The sequence below is a fragment of the Drosophila suzukii genome, chromosome 3 (genome assembly GCF_043229965.1).
Source record: "Drosophila suzukii chromosome 3, CBGP_Dsuzu_IsoJpt1.0, whole genome shotgun sequence".
Classification (NCBI taxonomy): Eukaryota; Metazoa; Arthropoda; class Insecta; order Diptera; family Drosophilidae; genus Drosophila; species Drosophila suzukii.
In genome coordinates this window covers 11,683,144-11,705,351 of record NC_092082.1, presented here as the reverse complement: position 1 = coordinate 11,705,351, position 22,208 = coordinate 11,683,144, and the positions used below count along the sequence as shown (strand labels likewise).

Genomic DNA, 22,208 nt, shown 5'->3' with positions numbered 1-22,208 from the left:
CTATAAGTTACAATAAATTGTATTTTTAAATATTAGAAAACTTTTTACATGATAACCTTTTGAAAGATTGGAACCTTCTAATATTTTAGTATTCCTCTTATTAGGTGTTGCCCTAAAACAAAGGCATTACAAGAGTAACGACATTTTCGATCCTGGATATCGCCTATCCTGTTCCATTTTTTCGGCATAAGAAAGTCGAATGCAATTTCAAGCGTCTTTGGGCGTGTCTTGCCGTCTCACTCTGTCCCTGGCAAACTTCGCATATATTTCACAATAGAGTGCAAAAGGGAGAGAATGTGAGGGTGCTGGAAAGATGTCCTTTTTATCCTGCTCCCCATATTCTCCCTTCCTTATGTCGATACTTTTGATATGCAAAAGATATGAAGGGACAGCTGTTTCCTGCTCCATTTGCTTGCCAAAAACTTTTACCAGGACCAAATGCATTCCCAACTTCAACTTGAAGTTGAAGTTAAGAGAAGGCGGCTGCGAAGTAGGCGTGGTCCTGTCTTCGATGAGAACTTTAAATACGAATGAAGTTGGAAAACGTAAAAATTGCATAAGGTTTGGGTGGTAAGTTTTTAAACTTATTTTATGGTTATTTGCATTTTTTAACTACTTTTTAATATTTACGACATTTGAAAGGTGGCCAAGTGCATTCCGATGGAAATAAAAGTATAAATTTCTCTTGTACATATGTAGGTTAAACTTTTCTGTCTGTTGAAGATTCAATTTTATGTTATTTGAATGCAATTTGAAATTCCTGAAGTCTTATATTAAGTGAACGTAAATGGTAAAGAGAGTGTTCTCTTTTAATATTCATTTTTAATATTAGAAAAGTATTCTACATTTATTTTAAAATTGGTTCATTTCCTGTAGAAGATTTTTCAAAAAAACAAAATTATATATAAAAAAAATTAAAATAATGAGTAAGCTATTACACATTTTGTTACTATTTTTTTTCCAGTATAAATCTGCAATATACTAATTTAATACTAATCAACTAACTCTTACAGCACCAAAATTTTCCAACACTTAGGCAGAGTTTCCTTCTTAAATTGATTTGTTCCCTAATTTTTCCAGTGTTTCCACACCTTTGGTGCTCAAATGTAATTTATTTAGTCTACTTCACGCTTATAATGCCACACATCCTCAGCGGGGAGAGGGGGAAAAAGGACCTGGGTGACGCGGAGCATTCATGTCAGTCGCCAGGCTGAACCCCCCTTTACCACGCCCTTGTCTACTTCCACTTGCAAGTGGCAAGTCGCTTGGAAAAATTATGTTGCACGTGATATGCTTCAGCAAATTCGCTACATGTAACGCGTAATGTGGGGAGGGGGGCGTTGGTGGGTGGAAAATGCTGGGAAATGCCACGCTTTTCCGACCAGCACTAAAGATGAGTTCCACTTGGAAATATAAATTGAAATCATCAACTGGCTTTGTGCGTTTTATCAACATTTTTACGTGCCGCACTTCAAGTTTGTCTTAACGCTGCAGTGAATCTGCCACGCCCACATTTCCCAGTGGTTCCCCCTGAATCTGATTTTTCCCACTCTGTTTCTGGCTGCGAGTGCCAACTGCAAATTAAGCAATTTTCAAAAAGGACTTTTGGCTGCTTTTTGGTTTCGCCAGCTTAATGTCTGACTGAGTGCGCGGTTTATTAAGATAAACGATGATGAACGGCAGAGCTGCTTTTGCCCCGCATCCCGAAGTCTGGGTTATGGTTATCCACCTGCAGCTCAGTTCGGCTGGTTAATTGACTGCTCAGCGCTCTCCAGCGCTTTTCTTTTCCCCATCTGAATAAAATACTAAAGGGCGGATGGATGGGCATGAAAATTGAAGCTGGAGCAGGGCATTTGCATGCTTATCTTATTAACACGAAACACAAGAGTTCTGGGTAGGGGTTCAGTTTTTCACGGAAATCATCACTGGGTGTTCCATTTTGGGGGCTCTAATGGTAAAAACAAAGATGGTAATATAATAAAAACAGAAAATATTGAAATAATAATAATTTTTGTAGAACTATTCAATATATTTTGATAATTACAATTTTATTTTATCCTTTCTTAAATGTAAATAAGCAAATATGAGGTTTATTTTTAAATATTCCAAATATTTAATAAAGTTTTTTAATATTGATAAGGATATTATATTATTTGGGTTTAAATGTAAGCAGATATTATACTATTATACTGTGATCTTATAGGATCCCCACATATTTTACGATTTTATTAAATTTATAATATAAGTTTTGTCAGTAAAAAGTAGTTATAAATTATAAATATATTTATTAGGGTTTATATAAAGGGTTTGGTATATAAAAATGCATTGCATCTTTCAATTTAAAAATCGTTTACCGAAACCTTTAACCATTTGCACCCATACCTTCACCTTTTCCTGCATAATTTCGCTGTTAATGTTTCGAATGTGTGTGAGTCCTGGTTGCCCAGTGTCCTTTAGGTCCTCCTCTGGACTCCTGGCTACTTGGCATCTGGGTAACTTTTGCGCTTTTGTCGTGGTTTTCATTATCCTCTGCCCTTTGGCCTTTTGCTTTTTGCTGCTCATAAGCCGCAGCAACCCTTTCGCTTTGGGGCCCACCTCAAAGCTGAGTGCAACGGACACATTTGCCAATATTGACTGTACACAGTGAACCAACGCCATGACACTCGCTCTATAGAATTTCCAGCTGCCCCTCAGTTTTTCCCCCAATTTCCGGCTCTTTCGGCCTATGCAAACAAAGCGTCCTTGCTCTCAACTCGCTCTTTTTACCACTCATTAGTGACAATTTTCTTGTAGTTGACATTTGCCACGCCCCCACCGCCTCCAACATTTTGCGGTTGCAGGACAAAGTTTTTGTGTTTACACCACGATCTCGTTCTGGTCTCCCTTAAAGTCAGACATTTAAAGTCAGACAGGAGAAAACAAGCAAATAGAATGCATTTTTTTCTGAATCCTGAAGGTGAGGTGGGTAAAAAAGAATAGATTAATCGGACCTGGTAGGACGTTAAATTTGTGATGGAAAACCAATTAATTGGAAAAATTAAAATCAAATATTTGCCAAAGCGCTTGAACAACACTACGCCGGAAACCTCAAAAAAAGCGCAACAAAAAATGCAGGGCTGCACAGAAAGAAAATGTTTGAAGGTTTCTTATCTAATAAAGTGCAATTTCTGGTTACAAAGAATATCATATTTATATATTTTGAAAAATCATTTTATAAGTTTTGGGTTTTAAATATAAAAAAGTTGTCAGAATTATATTTAAAGAGGATCTCAAAATTTCCTTGTCGATTTTCAATAACTCCTAAAAGGCTTTGCTTCTTTTCTGAAGTACAGATAAATTGTTAAACTATTTCTTTGTAATAATTTGTAGTTCATTATATTTTCCTCAGTGCTGAAGAAAGTAATGCTGAGCTGGTTGCTCTCTTTTTCAACGTCAGATCTAAGCGTCGTCCTTCATTTATCCTTTTCCCAGTGCGAATGTGTGAGTGCAAAGGGTTTGGGGGCAGGAACTCTCAATCAGCGCATGTTGGCGCCCACAAACTCACGTGCAAACACTTTACGACAGGGACTTTCGAAGGGGCAGGAGAAATCGAGGTAGAGTCACAGGAGCCGCACATCCAGGACATCCACATCCACATCCACATCCAAAACCTCATCCACATCCTTATCCAGAGTGAAGCTGCTCTCGTTTTGAAGTGCAATTTAGCACAGCCACAGATTTTCCTGCCCTTTCCGCCCTTCAGATGCTCTCCAAGTATGCGGTAATTAATGCAATGGGGGCGGGCTGAGGAAAGTGGGCGGGGAGAAAGTTACGCAAGGCTTGTGTTACCGCTATATGAAAGGTGCTGGCCATTTCTGAGGTATTGACCAGGTTATGCAAGAGAGGAGGTAAAGATGACTGATACTTTAAGCTGGTACTCGGGGGACTAAAGCTCGAGGATTATTATTAATTAGTTCACTTTAATTAGCGCTATTTGATTTATGGAGCTACTATACAAATGGGGTTTCTTGTAATAATAGTTCCACCTTCCTTTAAGAAGCTTACACTGGAAAAGTATTATTTTCCTACTGACGATTTATATACAAATATCTCGGAACTATTATTAATGCCAGTGTATAATGCATCTCCAAAATATATCATCCAATATCCCCATCATAAAAAATGTTTACTTTTATTTTTTCTTAGAACTTTAAGGGTCATTAACAAAGTGCACAGTTCAATGCGCTCCATAAACTGTTCTCCACACAGTTGACTGCCACCGTCAATTTTACTTAAAGTAACCGTAAGAATCTCGAAAAAAAGAAAATCTTTAAGATTCCCTGGCCTGCCAAATGATATAAACAAACACACAATTTGCGCCACTTAGCAGCAAATGGACGAGGCCATTAATAATTCCATTTTTTCGTAAGGTCAGCCGCAAAAAAGTCAAGGGGCGGCGAAAAAACAAAGCCAAAAACCGCCCTGATAATAAGGAAATATGACTTGAGGCGAACCGCAAGATGCTGCGACCTCAAAATGGAGTGGTTTGGGGAGTTTTGGGGGGTGGTTTCGGGGGGTTTTTTGGGAGGCTGGCTGGGACATATACTAGTAAACATGGCGAGACGGTCTTGTAAAACAAGCCAGCAACAAGAACAACACAACACAAAACAATAAATTGTACGGGGAGAAAGCCAAGGCGAAGTCGCTCTCATAAACAATGTAATAATAAGGCCAACATTGTGCGAGAACTTGGCTTCTTCGACTTGTGGCTGTGGTCCCCCATCACTCGAATAAATCTTGCTTAAAGCCCGGGATCCCTCTAATTGCCGGCCATTAGAAAAATGTTAATTGTCATTAAAGGGGGCTGGGCAGCCATTTCCCAGGGATAACCATAAATAAACCCAATCGGAAGTGAGCTGGATATTGATGAACCGTGTAATAAAATTAACACCACTCTTCGTTGTCCCTTTTCTGTCTATCTAGAGAACTTGCAATTCCAGCGGAACAATTCCAATTCGAATTCAATTAAGTTTGTGAAAATTATTTTCCATTTTCATTTTACAACCCTTTCTGTTTTTTTTTTTTTTGCACTGCTCAGTCAGTGTGACAGGATAATAAGCTGGCTGAACTGTCATGAACATTTTTAATTAAATTCAATATCCAAGATCTTTGTTGGGTCGCTTTTTTGTTTGTCTTTCTATGATGACAGGGGAAAAATGGAAGACTGAAATATGAATGCAAATAATTGGATTGGTTCTGGGGGATGTAATGAGAAAAGATTTAAATTAAAATTTGTTAGAAAGGGTTCAGTACTACAGCAATGCTAAACTTCTGCTAAGAGTTCAGGTGAACTATATAAAGCCATGTATTTATAATGTATAACGTATAAGTTATTTTTGAGTTTAACATTGATTGAAAAATGCTTCACTTGCAGCAGGTTTGAGTACTAAAAAGGTGTTCTTTATTTTCCATTCAACGGATTACAATGAAGTCGGTTTCAAATAGTGTGTTGCACACCAGCACGGCCAAATTGCGGCGTGCCTTCTTCTTAGAGCTTCCATTAGCCTCAAATTCCTGGTTATCCACTTTGGTACCCATATTGAAAAGTAGGTTTGGAAATACTCCAGTGTATCCTAAATAATTGAAGATGGTGAACGGGCGCATATATTTCAGAACCGAAGTGGGATGAATTTTCTTCCAGTCGTCGGGCAATTGCGAGCGTACTAACGGCTTCCTTGGCATCGCTATGAGAGTTTGCATTTTGGCCTTATAATCGATCTGCCACTCCTCGTACAGCTTATGAATTGCAAATGAGGCCAGTTTAAGTACTGGTATTTCTTCCTGACATGTTTGAGTGTTTAGCTTTCCGCAGAAGAAATCGCGCAAAGCCTTCTCGCAGGCAGCTGACTGTGCCGCATATTTCGACAATCCATCGCCTTCAAACTTCTTCGTGTTGATAGTCATCAGGGCCGTGATCTTGCCATCATGACTGCGTTTTATGGTCTTGTTGCTGACAAACATTTCCTTGATTTCGTTGACCACCGCAATGGCATCCTTGGGAATCAGGCTCTTCACCCATTGTTTGAGATCTTCGGAATCGGTTTGCTCCTCAAAGGAGGTTTCCTCTTCAGAAATCTCTGCTAGTTCAACATTGGAGGTTGAAGCAGGCACCTCAGCTTCAATTTTGATTTCCTCATCCTGCCTTGCAAATGAGTTATCGATGGAATCTAGATCAAGAATATGGTTATAAATCTTAATACGGAGAATACAAGTCTAACACTTTTTATTGTTAATATCTAAGAAATCGAGAATACTTTTTTCGCAATTTTTGGTAACCGTCTGTCGGGATACTGCCACATTATTTTCTTACCTGGTTCAAGGAGTGTTAGGCTATTCATTATGGCCGAATCCGCTTTCTCGTTTTCTTTTTATTAAGAAGGAAATCGGAATATTCCGTATAAGGTTAGATTTTTTCGTTCTCCCTTTTAAAACGTCAAAAAAGAATGACTATCATATTTAGTAAGTTAGTAAGACCGTGACAGGTTAAGAAAATAACGACTCGATTATCGATACTGTCAATGGTTATCGGTTGTTTTATTTTAGTTTAATAACACTTACATAATATCGAAATAAATACACCAAGCCCAGGCCTGAACGTATATTGTAAGGTAAATTGATATATTATAAAAATGAAATGAAAAATGATGTACAAAATATATAAATTAGAAGTTAGTAAATTAGTAAGTATTTTTTTTATTTTTTTTAATGTCGGTGTAATACTTTCGACTCTAAAACATAGTTCTAGGTAAAGTTTAGTAAACCAAAACTGGTGGCTAAACACGGCATTCAAAAACACTTCTACAAACCTATGCCCAATTGAACCGGCTTTTATTTTAAACGCTTCTATCACTCGGGGCCGTTTTTTACACTTGAAATGGTCAAACTGATCGATAGGGTGCTACCCTTTCCCTTTCGCAGGACCACCAACCGTTTAGCATTGAACCACTTAATGGACACAAAATTCACGTCCCTTGAAGGCCAAAAAATAAAACTGGGAAAGGGGGTAAAATAGTTGGCGTGGCCATAATTGCTTAGCGTCTATAAAGTTACCCTCGGTATATTATGGGCCACAACAAGTTGGACTGCACTTTTGGTTCGTGCACTTGCCAAAGGCCAAAAAGTCAGCAACGTGTTGGGTCTACCACAAAAACAAGGGCTCGGTCCAGAAAACACGGGGCAAAATTCAACTGAAATAGAAGCGTTAAAATATTGCCAACATTTCCGCGCTTTTAAAAGAGCAAAAACCAAAAAATATAATAGGGAAAATGGGGAAAAATTAGGAGGTCCGCCTTTGGACGAAGAGCAGCTGATCCTGGCCAAAGCTTTTACATTGGTGACTTGGAGCGGAAATTATGTAAATTTAAGTGTTGGCCACTGCCACTCCCCCCCGTTTTTGAGCAATGAAAACATGAAAGCAAAAATCCACACAGCGAAAGTAAAAAAAAAAAACGCTGAAAAGATGCCAACAAATAACCAATAAAAAGCAACAAGCAACGAGCCAGTTGGGGGGCGAAAGGAAAACAGCATAAAGTTGAGCTTGGGAAATTTCCCACATTTGGTTTGGAGTTGAGTTTTCCCTTGTTTTCCCAGCTCCTGTGCCCGGCAACAAAGTTTTCGTAATTGTTTTTGCATTTTGCGGCGCGCACATTCGATGGGCGGAGTGGAAAAGCGGGGCCCAAATGTGTCCTTTGGTGTATTAAAAAGTTTCCCATTTTCTTTTTTCTTTTATTTTTTTTTTTTTGGTTTTTACAGGGCGAGGAGCTGGCCAAACATTTGCTGCCGTTTGGGTCGTGGTCCATTGCCCATTAACATTTTATATGCAATTATGATTATTTTACCATTGTGCATTTGCGGTAATCTTTGGGGAGCAAACGTTGAAAGTTGAGTTGAGAATTTAATGGGAACCGCGTGGACTGGTACTCAAAAAGGGAGTGGAGAGGCCCCAGAAGGTATAGAGGAAACCCAATCGATAATGTTTGGGTGGATGTGAGCCACATGTTGCACAATACTAATTGGAACGGTGGGAGTTTAATTGCATTATGCCCTAATTGAAATCAGAACCATCGCTTGCCTTTTGGCCCAAATATAGGTCAATTTATTTTTAAACTCTTGTTGAATAGTTAATTATCTGGATAGATTACGAAGAGTAAAAACAAAGAATGCGTTTTGAATAATTTAAAAGATGAACTACATATTATAAATGGAAAACAGCTGTATTTGTCCAAGCAATCTAAATTTATTCTTGTTTAATATGATTTTATCATGAACAATGAGTCAACACATTTAATTTTCGGTCATCATTTTGAAGGGCCCCTTCATCACCTGAGCAAAATATGGCCAGAAACTTTCCCTTTGCCCCTTTGCCTGTCACAATCCTTTTCCGGCCAAGTTACATATGCAAAATCCCAACAAAACCCGGTCTGTACCTGTCCCTTGGACCAACCTGAGTGACTGCAGCCAGCAGCCATTCTGTGGTCATTAGCCCAAACCAAACTTGACTTTTACTCTGCCCCGAGATTTTCTGCAGAATTTGCAAAAAAAAACGACAGTACTATAAGTAACAGATGAGTAGAGAACGTGAAGGGGTAAAAATGTATCCGCAAAATGCGACGGCGACACAAATCTTCTTTATTGCTTGCTACGTTTTGCATGCACAGGCGGTCCTGTCACACTGAGAAAAAATTATAGCGAATAATATTCAAATATTTAAGTATAAATTTAAGCATAATATCCAACAAATATAAAGTTTGTCAGATATTATATTTTGTAAAAATGTATTGCAATTTGTATATTGCTTATTCTGTTCAAGAACATTATGCTCTTACTTTCCAGTAAAAGAAGAATTTCTGCTCAATGTCCCTCTGTTCCTTTGTGAGTGTGAGGAAAAAATTATGACAAATAAATTTAAACATACTACCCAACAAATATAAAGTATGTGAGATATTTTATTCTGTAAAAACGTAGTCAAATTTTTAATTAGCTTATTCTGTTCAAGAACATTTTGCTCTTACTTTCTAGTAAGAGAAGATTTTCTTCTCAATGTCCTTCTCTTCCTCTGTAAGTGTGAGGGTCCTGCCCCTGTCTGAGTGCGGACTTTGACAAGAGGACATTAGGCTAGGCCTGGACAAACAACTAATGGCCTTTCGAGGGCATTTTCCTGGTCACAGGTGCTCGGGCATACCTTCGTTCAGGTTCTTTTAAATTAAAAATCTATATGAACGCAAGAATACACAGAACAAGCGAGCAGGCAACATGCTAAATATTCTTTACATGCTTGTGAGGAATTTTTGTGATTTATGCTTGGGTTCCATTCAATAATTTTATTGGTTTTGTACCAGATTTGCTGGTGCTTCTTCTGCTGCAAGGGGAATATTGCGCATACGCCGCATTGCCCGTCCGGCGAAGCTCGCTGTCCACATGAGCGGATATTCTCTAATGTTGACTTGATTATCAACAGTCGCTGCACAACTTGCATGTTCGCATCTAATGCCGCATGCAGCATGTTGCAGCTGGCAGTTGACAGCTGATGATGATGCACATTTCCCACTGGTCGGTCCATTTTTGGCTACACTCTGACCAACTCTCGTCGACTGGCATGGCCGTGCTAATTATGCAAAGCTGACTGTGAAGCCCGGGAATTAGAGTTGATATGGTATTTCTCTAGAAAAGGCATTCACTCAGATGCGTATTTAAACATACGCTTCTATAGGAGGGTTTTTCAACACAATGATGGTTTATTTGGCTTATTATTAGCCTGACATGACAAGTTAAAACTTATATTTATAATAGTCATATGATTATTTAATGAGTATTAGAATATAACTACTATAAATATATGTTTTTAAGACAGGTGTCTTAAACAGATTTAGAATTTAGGTCAGTATTTTCTTTATTTAAATAGATTTATTAAAGATGGAACTCCACAAGTACAGAAATTAAACTCAGGATTTCCATGTTAACAACAAATCAGGTCTAAAATACCTATAATCATACTGAAACTTAAAATATATTTGTAATATTTCCCCTATACAAGAATGTAAGTGTTGCAAAATGCTAAATTAGGAGGAATGGATATACTACATGCCCTTGTAGAGAACAAGCAACTCTGATGTGAGTTACCCTCGCATTTTGGGGTTCTCCCGAAGCACTTATGATAATTTTTAAGTATTTTTCGGGGCTCTCCTGCAGCACTTACCTTATCAGGAGGCACAGCCTGGGAACTGGATGCTCCACTATCAGGTAGCTGGGGCAACTCGGTGCAGCCAAGTGGTAAAAAGTATTCACATTAATTCAAGCAAAAATAAATTATAAGGGCAAAGGGCCCGAATGCCCCCTCGTTGTCGGCGACTTTTCGCTGCGTTGTGCATTTTATGACGTTTAATGTGTTTCTGCTGTCAGCAGCAGAAGTTGCAGTCTCCGCAGTCGGCGTCGACGTAGACGCAACTTTTTTAACTCATTTTTGTTTTTATTTTTGTTCTGCCGCGTTGAGTGCATTTTGTTGATTTATAATAAAATAATGTAAAAATATTACACAATAATGAATGCGCCGCAGCGCCCTTCTCGCTTTCTCTCACTGGGAAATACGCTTCTTGTGTTGTCTCTTTCTTTGTCCTTCTTTTTTCGGGATGAAATATGAAACAAGGAAATGCTCGAGGTGGAAAAAAGTTCCAGCCAAGAATATGAAATATGTGAGAAATAAAACTTTTAACTAAAATTATATATGTATATGGCCCCCGCGCACACATACCCACTTACATATGTTGCCAATGGTAGGTGTGTGTTTGTATTTGTCATGTTGTTTACGCTCACTTTTTGGCCATATTTCTTTCTTGGCGAAACTACACAAAATATTTTAGCGGTTTGTTAATGCAGGAATACCCTAAAGAATTTTATTGCTGCTTGATGATTTATTAAACAGGGCTTTTATTATAACTCCATTGGAGATACTATAGTGACTGCACAATAAAAATATAAGAGTTTAACGTTGTTTTGTAAAAATTAAAAATAGGGAATATTAAAAATATATTAGTTACATTATTTTTAAAATTCCAAAAAAAAAACAACTCCACTGTTTTGTTTAATTTTATATGTATCTAATATACACCGTCTTCTTAAACCCTTCTTATAAAACCCAAGAAAATGTAGTTCCTTTTAAAATATATTTCTTCTAAACCTAGCTGAGTATCCTTTATTCCGTAAATCACTTTGGTTTAGAGTATCTGGCAACTTTACCCACAAGGACCCCTAACTTTCTCGCACTCAAAGTCAACACATACAGTTCACATTTTGATGCGCTTCGAGATCGTGGCGTCCTTGCAACTTTATCGCGCCAGAAATTGCATCATATTTCACGGACCTCAGCGTGACAGCCAAATATATATATATATAAGTAATACTACATACCTGGCACCATGAGGGGCCAACTAAGACGTCTGTCAGCGCGAAAAGAAGTGAAACAGCAAGGGAAAAAAGTAGTCAAAAGTTTCGAACCACATGGCGTATGAGTAATGCCAAACAACAGATATACATAGATATGCTTTAAGAATCGCACGAAATTTTATTAAGGCTTTTGATTATAATTTCTCATAACTATAGACCCATTCAGAGCGCAATCTTTGGCATAATTTTGAAAATCCTGAGATAAACTTTGAGCATGCACATAATTAATGAAAGACCAAATGTCGTCTTCAACAGCGTGTGCAAAAGGAGCATCCTGGGCGAGTCCAGTTAAAGATGCATAGCAGGAGCAGCATGCAAAAAAGGGAGTAAACAAAGTGTAATTAAAAACTACTTAGCAAAGGACCAAGGACCCCCGCCAATCTTATTTTCCAACCATTCAGCCCACCTGGAGAGTCAGACCCACCTGCGATAAATAGTTTTGCGCTGCTGTAATTTATTATCGTTAGCGCTATCCTTGAAGAAGTAGCGCCTGATGCCGCTGAGGTACGAGCGGAAATATTCGCTCCAATTAATCGTCGCAATGTTGAACTGCAGCACCGAACGCTCCTCCGCCGGCAGCAGTTCGTTCAATTCGTCAATGTTGCGATGGGCGAACTGCCACTCCTTCAATCCGAACCAAGCCATCATGTCGATTATGCGAGAGATCTTCCTGTACGCCTTGACATAGCTGCAGAGAGCGAAAACCAAATGAGTCTGAATACAATCCTTAAATATTAGAATTTATCAACTAAAAATAAAAACAAAATATAGGAGGCTATAAATATTATTTAAGAATCTAGATACTTAATTATACCCGCTTTAAAATGTAACAAAAGGTTATAAAGAGAACATAAAAATTTTATATTAAATAATATTATTATTATATTATTATATATAACATCGATTCTATATTGAAATGTTTTTATAGCATTAATAGGAATACATCTTAAAACCATAGGATATATTTCAGTTTATAGTTATAGTTTGTAGCCCTCTTTAAAAGTTCAAATAATTTAAGTTAGTCAATATGGGCAATATTAAAATCATTATTAATATTATCCCCTTTGAAAGTTTCTCTCTCTGTAAAAATCCCAGAAGTGGGAAAAGATGTACAAATGAGAACAGAGGATGCAGAGCTCGTTGTCAATATGTTTGCTTATTGGGTAGAGCTGGTGAGAGCTATGTGTTCTGGGTTGGGTCCACCTATGCACATAAATAAATGGCAAAATACTGAGGCTAATGCGCTCTAATTGCAATTTGTTAAATATTACGTATACGCTAGAAACTAAGAAGCTTGCCAAGAGGGTCAACTTGATGGAAACAACGAACTGTCTTTACTCTTGAATTATGTTAGTTAAATTGTAAACAAATAATATATTCAATAAAATAATAAAAACCATATGATTCTTAAAATAATGATTGATAACTAAGATTAATATATCTAGCACTAGCTTTATGAAATTTATAAAAGTTTAAAAATTTTTTAAGAATTCAACAGTATTAAAGTGATGATGGTTAGTGAAAATAAATATCGTAAGGTTTTTGATTTTTTCCTGCAGAATAGCATGGATATCTATGGAGGGTATAATAAATATACACTATTTTTTTCCGTGCTAATCTCCCTTGATTGCCCTTTTATCCTTTTCAAAATCGATGTCAAAAAATAAGTCCCCAATGGATACCCTGAACAGGTCATTCAATTGCCTTTCCATGTACCATTTAAAATCCATTCAATGTAGACAACCCCACAGAAACCCACACACCAACACCTTGCCACCTTGGCCAGCATGTTCTCAATGGGTTTTTGGGGGCGGTGATGGGCGTGGCAAAGGGTTTTGGTCCCTGTGTGTTTGTGTGAGAGCAGCTGAATCGATGTGTGAGTGTACTTACATGCGCTTTTGTCCGGTGACCATGGCAATTAAATCTAAAATATAAGCTGGGATATTGTGCAAGAAAAATGCAATTGCACAATGCAGAGGCTTCGATGGTATTATAACGTACGAGAAGCACCTGTGACAATAATGCGGTCGATCGAAGGATATATACATCCATGTGTGTTTTGCGATGGGTCGTGGATATAGCGATTCCAGCGATTTCGTGGGGCATTTGGTTTCGATTCGGTTTAGTTGGCAATCCCCAGTACGTTTTGTATTTGCAGTTGTGTGTGTACGTTGGTTTTAAACGTTGTTTGAACCGAGTTTTTTCCGGATTTTTTGTCCAGAAATTCGTTTGGGTTTCGTTGTTTCAAGGTATTAGCAGAACATAGATAAATTTTCCATTCGCAAAAATTCGGCAATATTTAAGCATTGGATTAGACATGCATACAATACGGCAGCGGTTCGTGTTGATTTTTTGTTATCGGGGGTGGTAAAAATTCAATAAAGAATATTTATTTCAATACCACATAGATAGAATTGTAGAACTATATATGAGTATGTAGGTTAAACTCACCAAAGCGCCTTGTCGAAAGGTTCATGGAATCCTTTGCGCGACAGTTGCATATATTGGCCCCAGGTTATATTGTTCACGTCGGACACGTAGTTGTACACGGGTAGCTCCGATTTGCCATCAGCTTTGGATTCACGGAGCTTAAATCTGCCGGAAAAAATTGGGGGACCTCATTTCGTTACAAAAAATATATTTGTGTTAATAATGCGTAAAAAAGAACTAGTAATATAAGTACGAACAGACTAGTAAGGCTGAACCCCTCTTTGTTGTTATTAAATTTTAGCTATTAAAAATTTTGTAATGATGCCACAAAATATAAAAACTGCTTTCACTTAAAACGTTTTGTGAAGTACCTTAAATGCACAACATTAAACTACATAATAACCAAGGAAATTAATATACAAAATGTTTCATTTTGTTTTGGGTATTGCATATTAGCTCATTAATATATGAAACCAATGCTCAATTAAATATTAAAAAATTTCTTAAAAATCAATTTGTATCTCGAAATGTATTGTACATTTATTCATAAATTTTTGAAATCAATGCCTTATTCAATATTTAAAATTTTCCAAAAAAATGGTACAATTAATATAAAGGTGGTAAATAAAACCAGCCAATCTGTATCTCGAAAGCAGTGACCTTCTCCACACTCCTCCTACAGTCCCTTGACATTATCTTCAGCGACCTTTGGCCGTCTTAATTTCTCTGTTCTTGGTATTTACAAATTTTCACCTTCTTCCTGCCGTTTGCAAGCAACCAAATTTCAGTGGAACTCTTTACAACTTTTACACATCCTGTGGCACCGCTTCAGCAGGATGTTTGTGAGCTGTATCTGTGAGCTGTATCTGTGTGCTGTATCTGTGTGCTGTATGTTTGTGCTTGTGGACTAACCTTCGAGCTATATCCCAGGCGGTTGCTATCATGGCATTCACCACATAATCGGCGGGCACCATATTCGCCTTGCAGCTGGCCGTGCCGTAAATGCAACGGACGAGTCCCCGGGCGGACCAAGTGCATAAACCTGATGGCCCGTACAAATTATCAGTCCAGCCGGGAAATGGATCCTTGTACGTTGACATTACTGCGAATAAATAAGAATTAATGGCTCCTTTGTTCGCTCGGCCAGCGAGAATCGCAGACGAAGGAGGTGCACTTTTACTGCGGCGACTGTGGCAGTTTCCTTGTTGATTTTAGCCAACGTCAAAGCGATAATGGTGGTTCAGTTCCATGCCACCGATCCCAATCCCTATACCAATCCCTATACCAATCTCCATCCACCGCCACCAACTCATTGCGAACTTCCCATTCTATTTCCTATTTGCTAACTGATATGCCTGACTCCCAATTGCAAGTTTTGCACTTGATTTTTTCACAATATACCCTAAGTAAATGCTGTTCATATGTTAGCATATCAAATGGAATTTTAGAAATATCAAAATTATTTATTAAAATAAATATTGCGTATATTCATAAAGATTTCTTCTTTTCAAATATGAGGTTTTTTTAAACCCAGAAAATTATTCTATAAAATAGACTAACAATGTTTGTTTGATGTATTTTCATTATATAAAAGAAAAGATTCTTAAAAACTTCCTAAAAACAAATTGCATAATTTAAAACCTTTGGAATCATGAAGTTTTCTTAAAAATGTAGCCAATTTATCTATACTTTTAATAATATCTAAAATTAATAATGGTAATTCCAACAAAATTCACTTAGTTTTAACTACTTTATTCAAAGCTAGGGTATTTTTCATATGCCAGATCAACCGAAAATGGTCATTTTCTATTGCCATTCTCGTTTGCCCAGGCAGCTTAGGTTGCAGCTGCATGAGGACGATGCTTTGGCATTTTTGTGTTAAAATAAATGAAAATTTGTTTGTGCTTTGTTCCTCGAGAGCTTCGGCAACCAGGATCCCTATATCCAACCTCCCTCCCCTGAGCACTGAGACGATGGGCAAACCAAGTCAGCTATCCTCTGACTTTTTGTTACGTTTCATTCGTTACGTTACGTTGCGTTTTGTTGCAACAGCAGTGGCAGTGGCACCAACAAAAAAGCAAACGAAATCACCAAAAAAAAATAGAAGAACCCGAAATATAAAAACTTTTTCCACATGCATTTATCTGGTAGACCTCAAGACCCCCTCCCTTTTATATATATATATGTCTGCTATCGCATGAAGACAACTCTGTTGGCCATTTTTCACAAAATTTTAAATATTCCTTTTTCGCCAGAGATCCTCCGGGGGATCCATGTTCATGCAAGGAAATGCTGAAAATGTTACTTGTGTGCTTTTGTTTACACAATGCCTGCCCCTGGGTATTTGTGCTAATTATCCGACAATTAGTTTGTGAAGTCGGGTCTGCAACCGCAATAAATATTCCGCACACCAACCACCCACTCTTTGAGTACTCACCTATGGGCGGTCGAAAGATGCCCGCCGGCAGGTGGAATGCACGATGATTCACCAGATTCTCGGCACATTTCTTGGTCATCGTGTAGGTGTTGGGCATCTGGCCAATCAGACAATGCCGCATCTTCTCCAGCGTCTCGTCGTCGAATGTGCGATAGATCTGCAGAAATACCGGTAAACCCTTTTCTTATTTAAGTGAACTATCATATAGCATATTAAATATGATTATGCCGATTTTAGTATACCATTTTAAGTATACAACTTCTCTTTAAACGTAAAACAGTTATAAAAAATTACTTAGAACAATTATAAATATAAATATAAATATTCAATTATCCATTGACTTATAAATATTATAAATAAAGATCTTTTTCGAAAGCAACTTCAAAACATGTTAAAATAGAAGAAGGTTTTAAGCCTAAAAATCGTATAGAACCTTAAATTTTAGAACCTACTTTTATTTTAGTATGAGAGCAAAAAAACCTCCATAAATCGCAATTAGATTTCTTAAAAAGAAGTCCATTTACAGAATATATTTTAGTCGAAAAGTGTTTTTCCGCATTTCTACAAGTTTTTCCTGTGTGTTCTTTGGTGATATTTCATTTTTATGTGAGCATTACCAACCTGCATGATTTTTTCGTAGCCAATTTCGTTCTCGTACACTTGTTCCTTGATGAATTTGCGATTGCAGTTGCAGTATAGTGTTGAAATGTGCACGAAGGACTGTGTTTCCAAGAGGATGGTAGATGGTACATGGCAAATGGGGGACCACCGAAATCGGTAGGGAAACACGCATGTCGAATGTTGATTGAATTGTGTTGGAAATTGTTTGCCCGCCAACGCCGTAAAATATGCAACATCCAAATAAGTTGGTGGAAAAAAGGAGAAAATGAGAAAACAGGACGTAAATATTACAATTCATACTCAAATATTTTTGCATACATTCACAGACATTGGAATTATGTATTTTGGTTACTTAAAAGCGCGATATGCGAATATTTAACTTTTATTTCACCGTTGTTTATTTTCACTAATGGATACGTGGTCAATGCCAGCCATGATAGGTGGGTGGAATACTATGTTCGAGGGTGTCTTTAATCGGCTTTAAACTCGCGTGAAATCGTTACTGAATGCCAAAGTATATTAAGGTTTGTTTAAAAATACCCACAGACAAATTTCATTACAGTTTTAATTCAGTGACGAAAAACACATCAGTTGTTTATGTGTTTTTGGCCTTTGTTATTTTTTAACTTAATTTTAGTGGCAAAATTTGTTGTAAAGGTAAATTTAATTTACTATATATTCAACATATTAATTTGTATTTTTATTTTCTAACAGCTTACCTTCAACTGCTTCATTTCCATGGCCAAATCGAGTATCTTTTTCGTGCCCAGAACATTAATGTCAATGGCGTCGCTTAGTTTCTCATTGAATTTCACCGAAGCCACAACATTGAAGACAATCTACGGGCGAAGAAGATAAACCAGACCCTCGAGTTGTAATGCATATTAAAAATGTAGAGAATAAAAAGAACAGGGACCCCGTAGCACAGAAATGCTCATGCAACATGCACAACAGATGTGCATACAAAGCAGCAACAGTTAGTGATGGCAAGTCAAAAGATAGTTTTAAATGGGTACAGTACATGTGACGAAATTTGGGTACAATAAACTTATTTTACTTTCCAACACTTTTAAATGTATAAATATTATTGGTATATCGGTTTTTTTGAGGATTCTTCTTTAAATATCTATTTTATTTAGTTTATTGGGTGACATTATATCAGGTTATTTTAACTGGCAGATGTTTTATGGAGTTATATATTCAATAGTATCTAGTATCGGTTAAACATTTTATAAAATAGGTATATCTTTAGTTTAATTATTAGCATGAAACAAATTGATGGACTGTAAAACCTAAACAAAAAAATAGATAGCTAAATAGAAGGTGTTTGACTTTTTGTGAAAGTCAAATAAGCAATGTTAAAAAGTTATTAAAAATATTTTTTCGTACAATTTTTAACTCTGAAATGGATTATATTTTCGGTACCGAACTTAAATCTCTTTCGTTACTGCTCACCGCCGAAACAGCGATCCATTGGGGAATGTTTGGCCTGCGTTCTACGATAACCTCAAAGTCAGCACACAAAATGCAGGAAAAGAAGCTGTGGCAGATGGCGAGGACCTGAACGGGTCCTGAAAACAGGACGCGGTTGCAAGAGTCCTGCAGTGGCACGCGTGCATTGAACATCGACAACAAAGCAATTTCACTTTAAAACAGTGCTACCGGACTCTAAGCAGACCGTCCAGGCCTGAGTGACTTGTATGCAAAATGTTTTGCAAGCCGAACGGGAAACTGAGGAAAAATAAAAACGACTAACGGATGCGGATGTGGATGGGGATACGGATGCTCCTGGATGGCAGGACAATGGCTCGCGCATGCCGAGCACTTGAAGCATGCACAGGAATTTTCATTTATTTATATATTGTGTTTTATAACCCACAGCAGGAGGAGCAACAGAGCAATACCGCCAGGATGCCTCATGGCTCTACACATTTTCACAGTTTTACGTGGCGGCGGGTTTTTTCAATTTTTGTTGAAAAGTAGAATATATATATATTTATATAGTTGCACATGCATACATATCCTGTGCCTCTTGTGATCAGCAAAACAAAGCAAAAAATAAAAAAAAATAAGGGAAAAGACCGAGAAACGAAAGAAATAAACTGACTGCATGGATGGTGTTGTCGTAAACATTGCGCCTGCCTTTGGCATGCCACGTTTTACGTATACGTAATGCAGGAACTGGGGAAGCCGAGGGGAAGCTTACGATAACCAGAGGGGCACTTGGTCAAAATCTATAGGAGTTCGTTTTAAAATTTACTTATTTCCTAAATGTATATTTTGTATAAGAAATATTTTCATGTTTCAACTTAAACACGTTAAAAAACTCAATACAATTCCCTTATATTTGAAAATTATATTGAAATATTATTTGGCAGCAAACAAAAAAAACCTAATCTTATAAAAAACATTTATAACTTTTCTGAAATTGGAAAAATTAGTTTATTAGCAACGCTTGGATCCTATAATTTTCTAATAAGTATTTCCTATAATTCCTAAACTTTTCTCAGACCCTGCTTATAAAATCTATGCATTAGAATAAAGTACTTATTTTAAGCAATTCACCACCTACTTTATAGTTTTTATACCCTAGTTGTTCAAAAACCTTATGGACTAATACTTCGATAAGGATATTTGATGTGAATTAATGATAACACCTAGCAAAACCAAGAAGTATATATATATATACAATTAAATGATATAGATTATTAAACAAAGCATAGTTTAACTAGATATATGATAAACAATTTATGACCGTTAGTAACCCTGGACATATTACTTTCCTAACCTTTACTTATAATCTTTACTTACAGGTCACGTCAAAGATAAAAATAATAGTTCTTTGCGTGTAAACAGATACGAACAGACAGGCATCGGGGGAACCATCCAGATAGGCACACACAACAAAGGCCCATGAAAGTTTCTCACACAAAAAGTCCATTGATTGAATTGCCAACAGAGGAGTAGTGGATCGAAACAGGTGATGGGGGAGTGGCAGGGGACTGGCAGGTGCAACATCAACAAAACTTACTCACCTGGACCTCAGACGAGAGCATTGCTCGGTCGGCGGAATCAATGTCCAGGTCGATGGCACTGTAATCAGCGCGTATCGGATGCACCTTCTCCAACAATTGTGGCATCTCCTCGCGCATCCTATTGAATATCTGTTGGGAGTTTTTTTTTTTTTGGATGGGTTCGCTTTTTATCCGACATTGTCCTGGCCGGAGGACGGGATGGGTCGCTGATAGGCTCCCGCATCCTGTCCTGACACTTACCGATTCATTGAAAAAGCCCTGCAAGCGCTCCTGCACACTCATGTTGTCCTTGCTGCGTATCAGCATGTAAATTTTACGCAATCCAAACGAGCGTAGCAATTTCTCTGTTAGCACTTTGCCCACGAAACCCGTACCGCCCGTAATGAGAACGGTGGCATTGCTATAGAAATCCGTTACCGGTGTCTCGCTGACAGCAGCGGCAGTGGTGAAAGGTGTACCACTCCCATCGGCATCGGCACTGTTTGCTCTTGTACTGCTGGTTGCCTCCTGGAAGACCAGCTCCTCCTCGTCCTCCTCCTCGACATCATGGCCACTGGCACACCCATTGCTGCTACGTCGCGAAGAGCTGGTGGAGGAGAAGGCCTTGCGAGAACCTATTAAAAATCAAATATTTACCGGTCTATTAAATCCAATATAACCGTTTAGGAGGATGTTATTAAAATATTTATTGCTTTTGACAAGCTATTTATATAAAACTGACCAATTTATAGCAAATTCATTTGAGACAAAATAGAAGTTAAGATCATATCATACCATAATATACTACTTTGAATCAATGGATAAATCAACAATATATACTATTTTAAAAAGATCAAGTTAGTTGTTATAAAAATATCTTTATGCCTGTGTATATAAATCGTTGTATTTAGGTCACACATTTTTGCCGACTATCTTCAGATTTTCAGGATTAGTGATATATCAATATATCTTCATGTAAATACATACTAAATTTCTTTAAAAAATATTATATTAAATTAATAATTTCACTCACTTTTATTAGGATTTGCCTCGGGCATGTTTTAAAATGGTATTGCTTGTCCAAAAATTGAACCGTTCACTTCAAGGGTAAAAAGCACATTGACAAGTTTTCAATTTCAATGCGGCTAAAAACTGGGATTTTAATCAATAAACGGCAGACATATATCGAAAAGATTTTCCCACCGTCAGTCAATTATATTAATATGAAGTACACACGATATATACCTTTGCTAACCCAATTATACTATATCTATTTGTGTGTATGAGTGTCTGTACTATGGAATATATATTTTTCGAAATGCGGGCTGCGGGGCATGGCTGACATTGTGGTTGCATTTGACCTGATGACCTGGCCCGAACCGCCGGATGTCTGGCGAAAGGGAGACGGCGGTTCAACCTGCTCTTTCACTCCACTTCCATCCGCTTGTTGAGCCATTTTAAACAATGTTAATTATTCAATTATCAACAGCCAAATGCGGCTGTGTCCATGTGACCATGTGTCCTTCTAACTGGCCGTGTGTGAGTGCAGGTGCTTGTCTGTGTGTGCGTGACCATATCCTCCGTCACATTTAGTCCTTGTTCGTCGCGTGAGAGAGTGCACAGCATATGTTGTTCGAATGCAGGCGAAAAATTAGGGGGAAGTAAGCCAGATGCACTGCGAAAAAAATGTTGATTTCAATTCCATTAACTATTAAGAAACCATTTAAACTCTAAATATTTGATGTTTCGGCATTAATTTACTTATATTTGTAGGCAATATAAGTATATTTGATAGAAAAGTTTCTTTCAGACATATGAAATCTTTAGTTTAACATTAACATAAGAAGATATATATTAAAAATGTTATACTTATAATTAGAATTTGATGATTTTTTTTTCCAGAAATATGCAAATTCTATTTTAAAATTTTAAAACCAACAACTGTAACTTTAAGTGTATTTTCACTGTTCGAACACACACATGTAATTGCGTGACATACATATAGTTGTGGTTGTTCCTGCAGCCGTCATATATTTGTGGGAAATGTCATTGTCCACATTCAGTCTACTATTGTTTGCGTTGGCATTAGGGAAAACGGTTGGTCAAATCGTTAAAGGGCTGATTATGGCATTTTAAAGAGTTTGAATTTAAATTAAATGGAACCATTTTAGCATGTTAAATTCTTCTTATAATTGTTATCGAACCTAAAACAGGAATCGAACTGAAGA

General features: G+C 37.4%; 2 protein-coding genes across 2 annotated transcripts; both read right to left on the bottom strand.

Annotated features, from left to right (window-relative positions):
• Positions 1-5,417: 5,417 nt before the first annotated feature.
• blanks lies at positions 5,418-6,512 on the bottom strand. The gene is made up of 2 exons (XM_017078167.4): positions 6,350-6,512; positions 5,418-6,206 (listed from the first exon to the last, which is right to left on the bottom strand). The coding sequence occupies exons 1-2, from the start codon at positions 6,375-6,377 to the stop codon at positions 5,452-5,454; spliced, it is 783 nt and encodes a 260-aa protein (XP_016933656.2). The 5' UTR covers positions 6,378-6,512; the 3' UTR covers positions 5,418-5,451.
• A 5,051-nt stretch (positions 6,513-11,563) lies between these two features.
• On the bottom strand, positions 11,564-21,152 carry LOC108012702 (fatty acyl-CoA reductase wat). Its single transcript, XM_017078130.4, has 11 exons — positions 21,014-21,152; positions 20,242-20,615; positions 20,002-20,130; positions 17,686-17,805; positions 16,967-17,065; positions 16,346-16,502; positions 14,821-15,010; positions 13,930-14,073; positions 13,369-13,488; positions 11,903-12,166; positions 11,564-11,752 (listed from the first exon to the last, which is right to left on the bottom strand). The coding sequence occupies exons 1-11, from the start codon at positions 21,036-21,038 to the stop codon at positions 11,641-11,643; spliced, it is 1,734 nt and encodes a 577-aa protein (XP_016933619.2). The 5' UTR covers positions 21,039-21,152; the 3' UTR covers positions 11,564-11,640.
• Between the last annotated feature and the right edge of the window lie 1,056 nt (positions 21,153-22,208).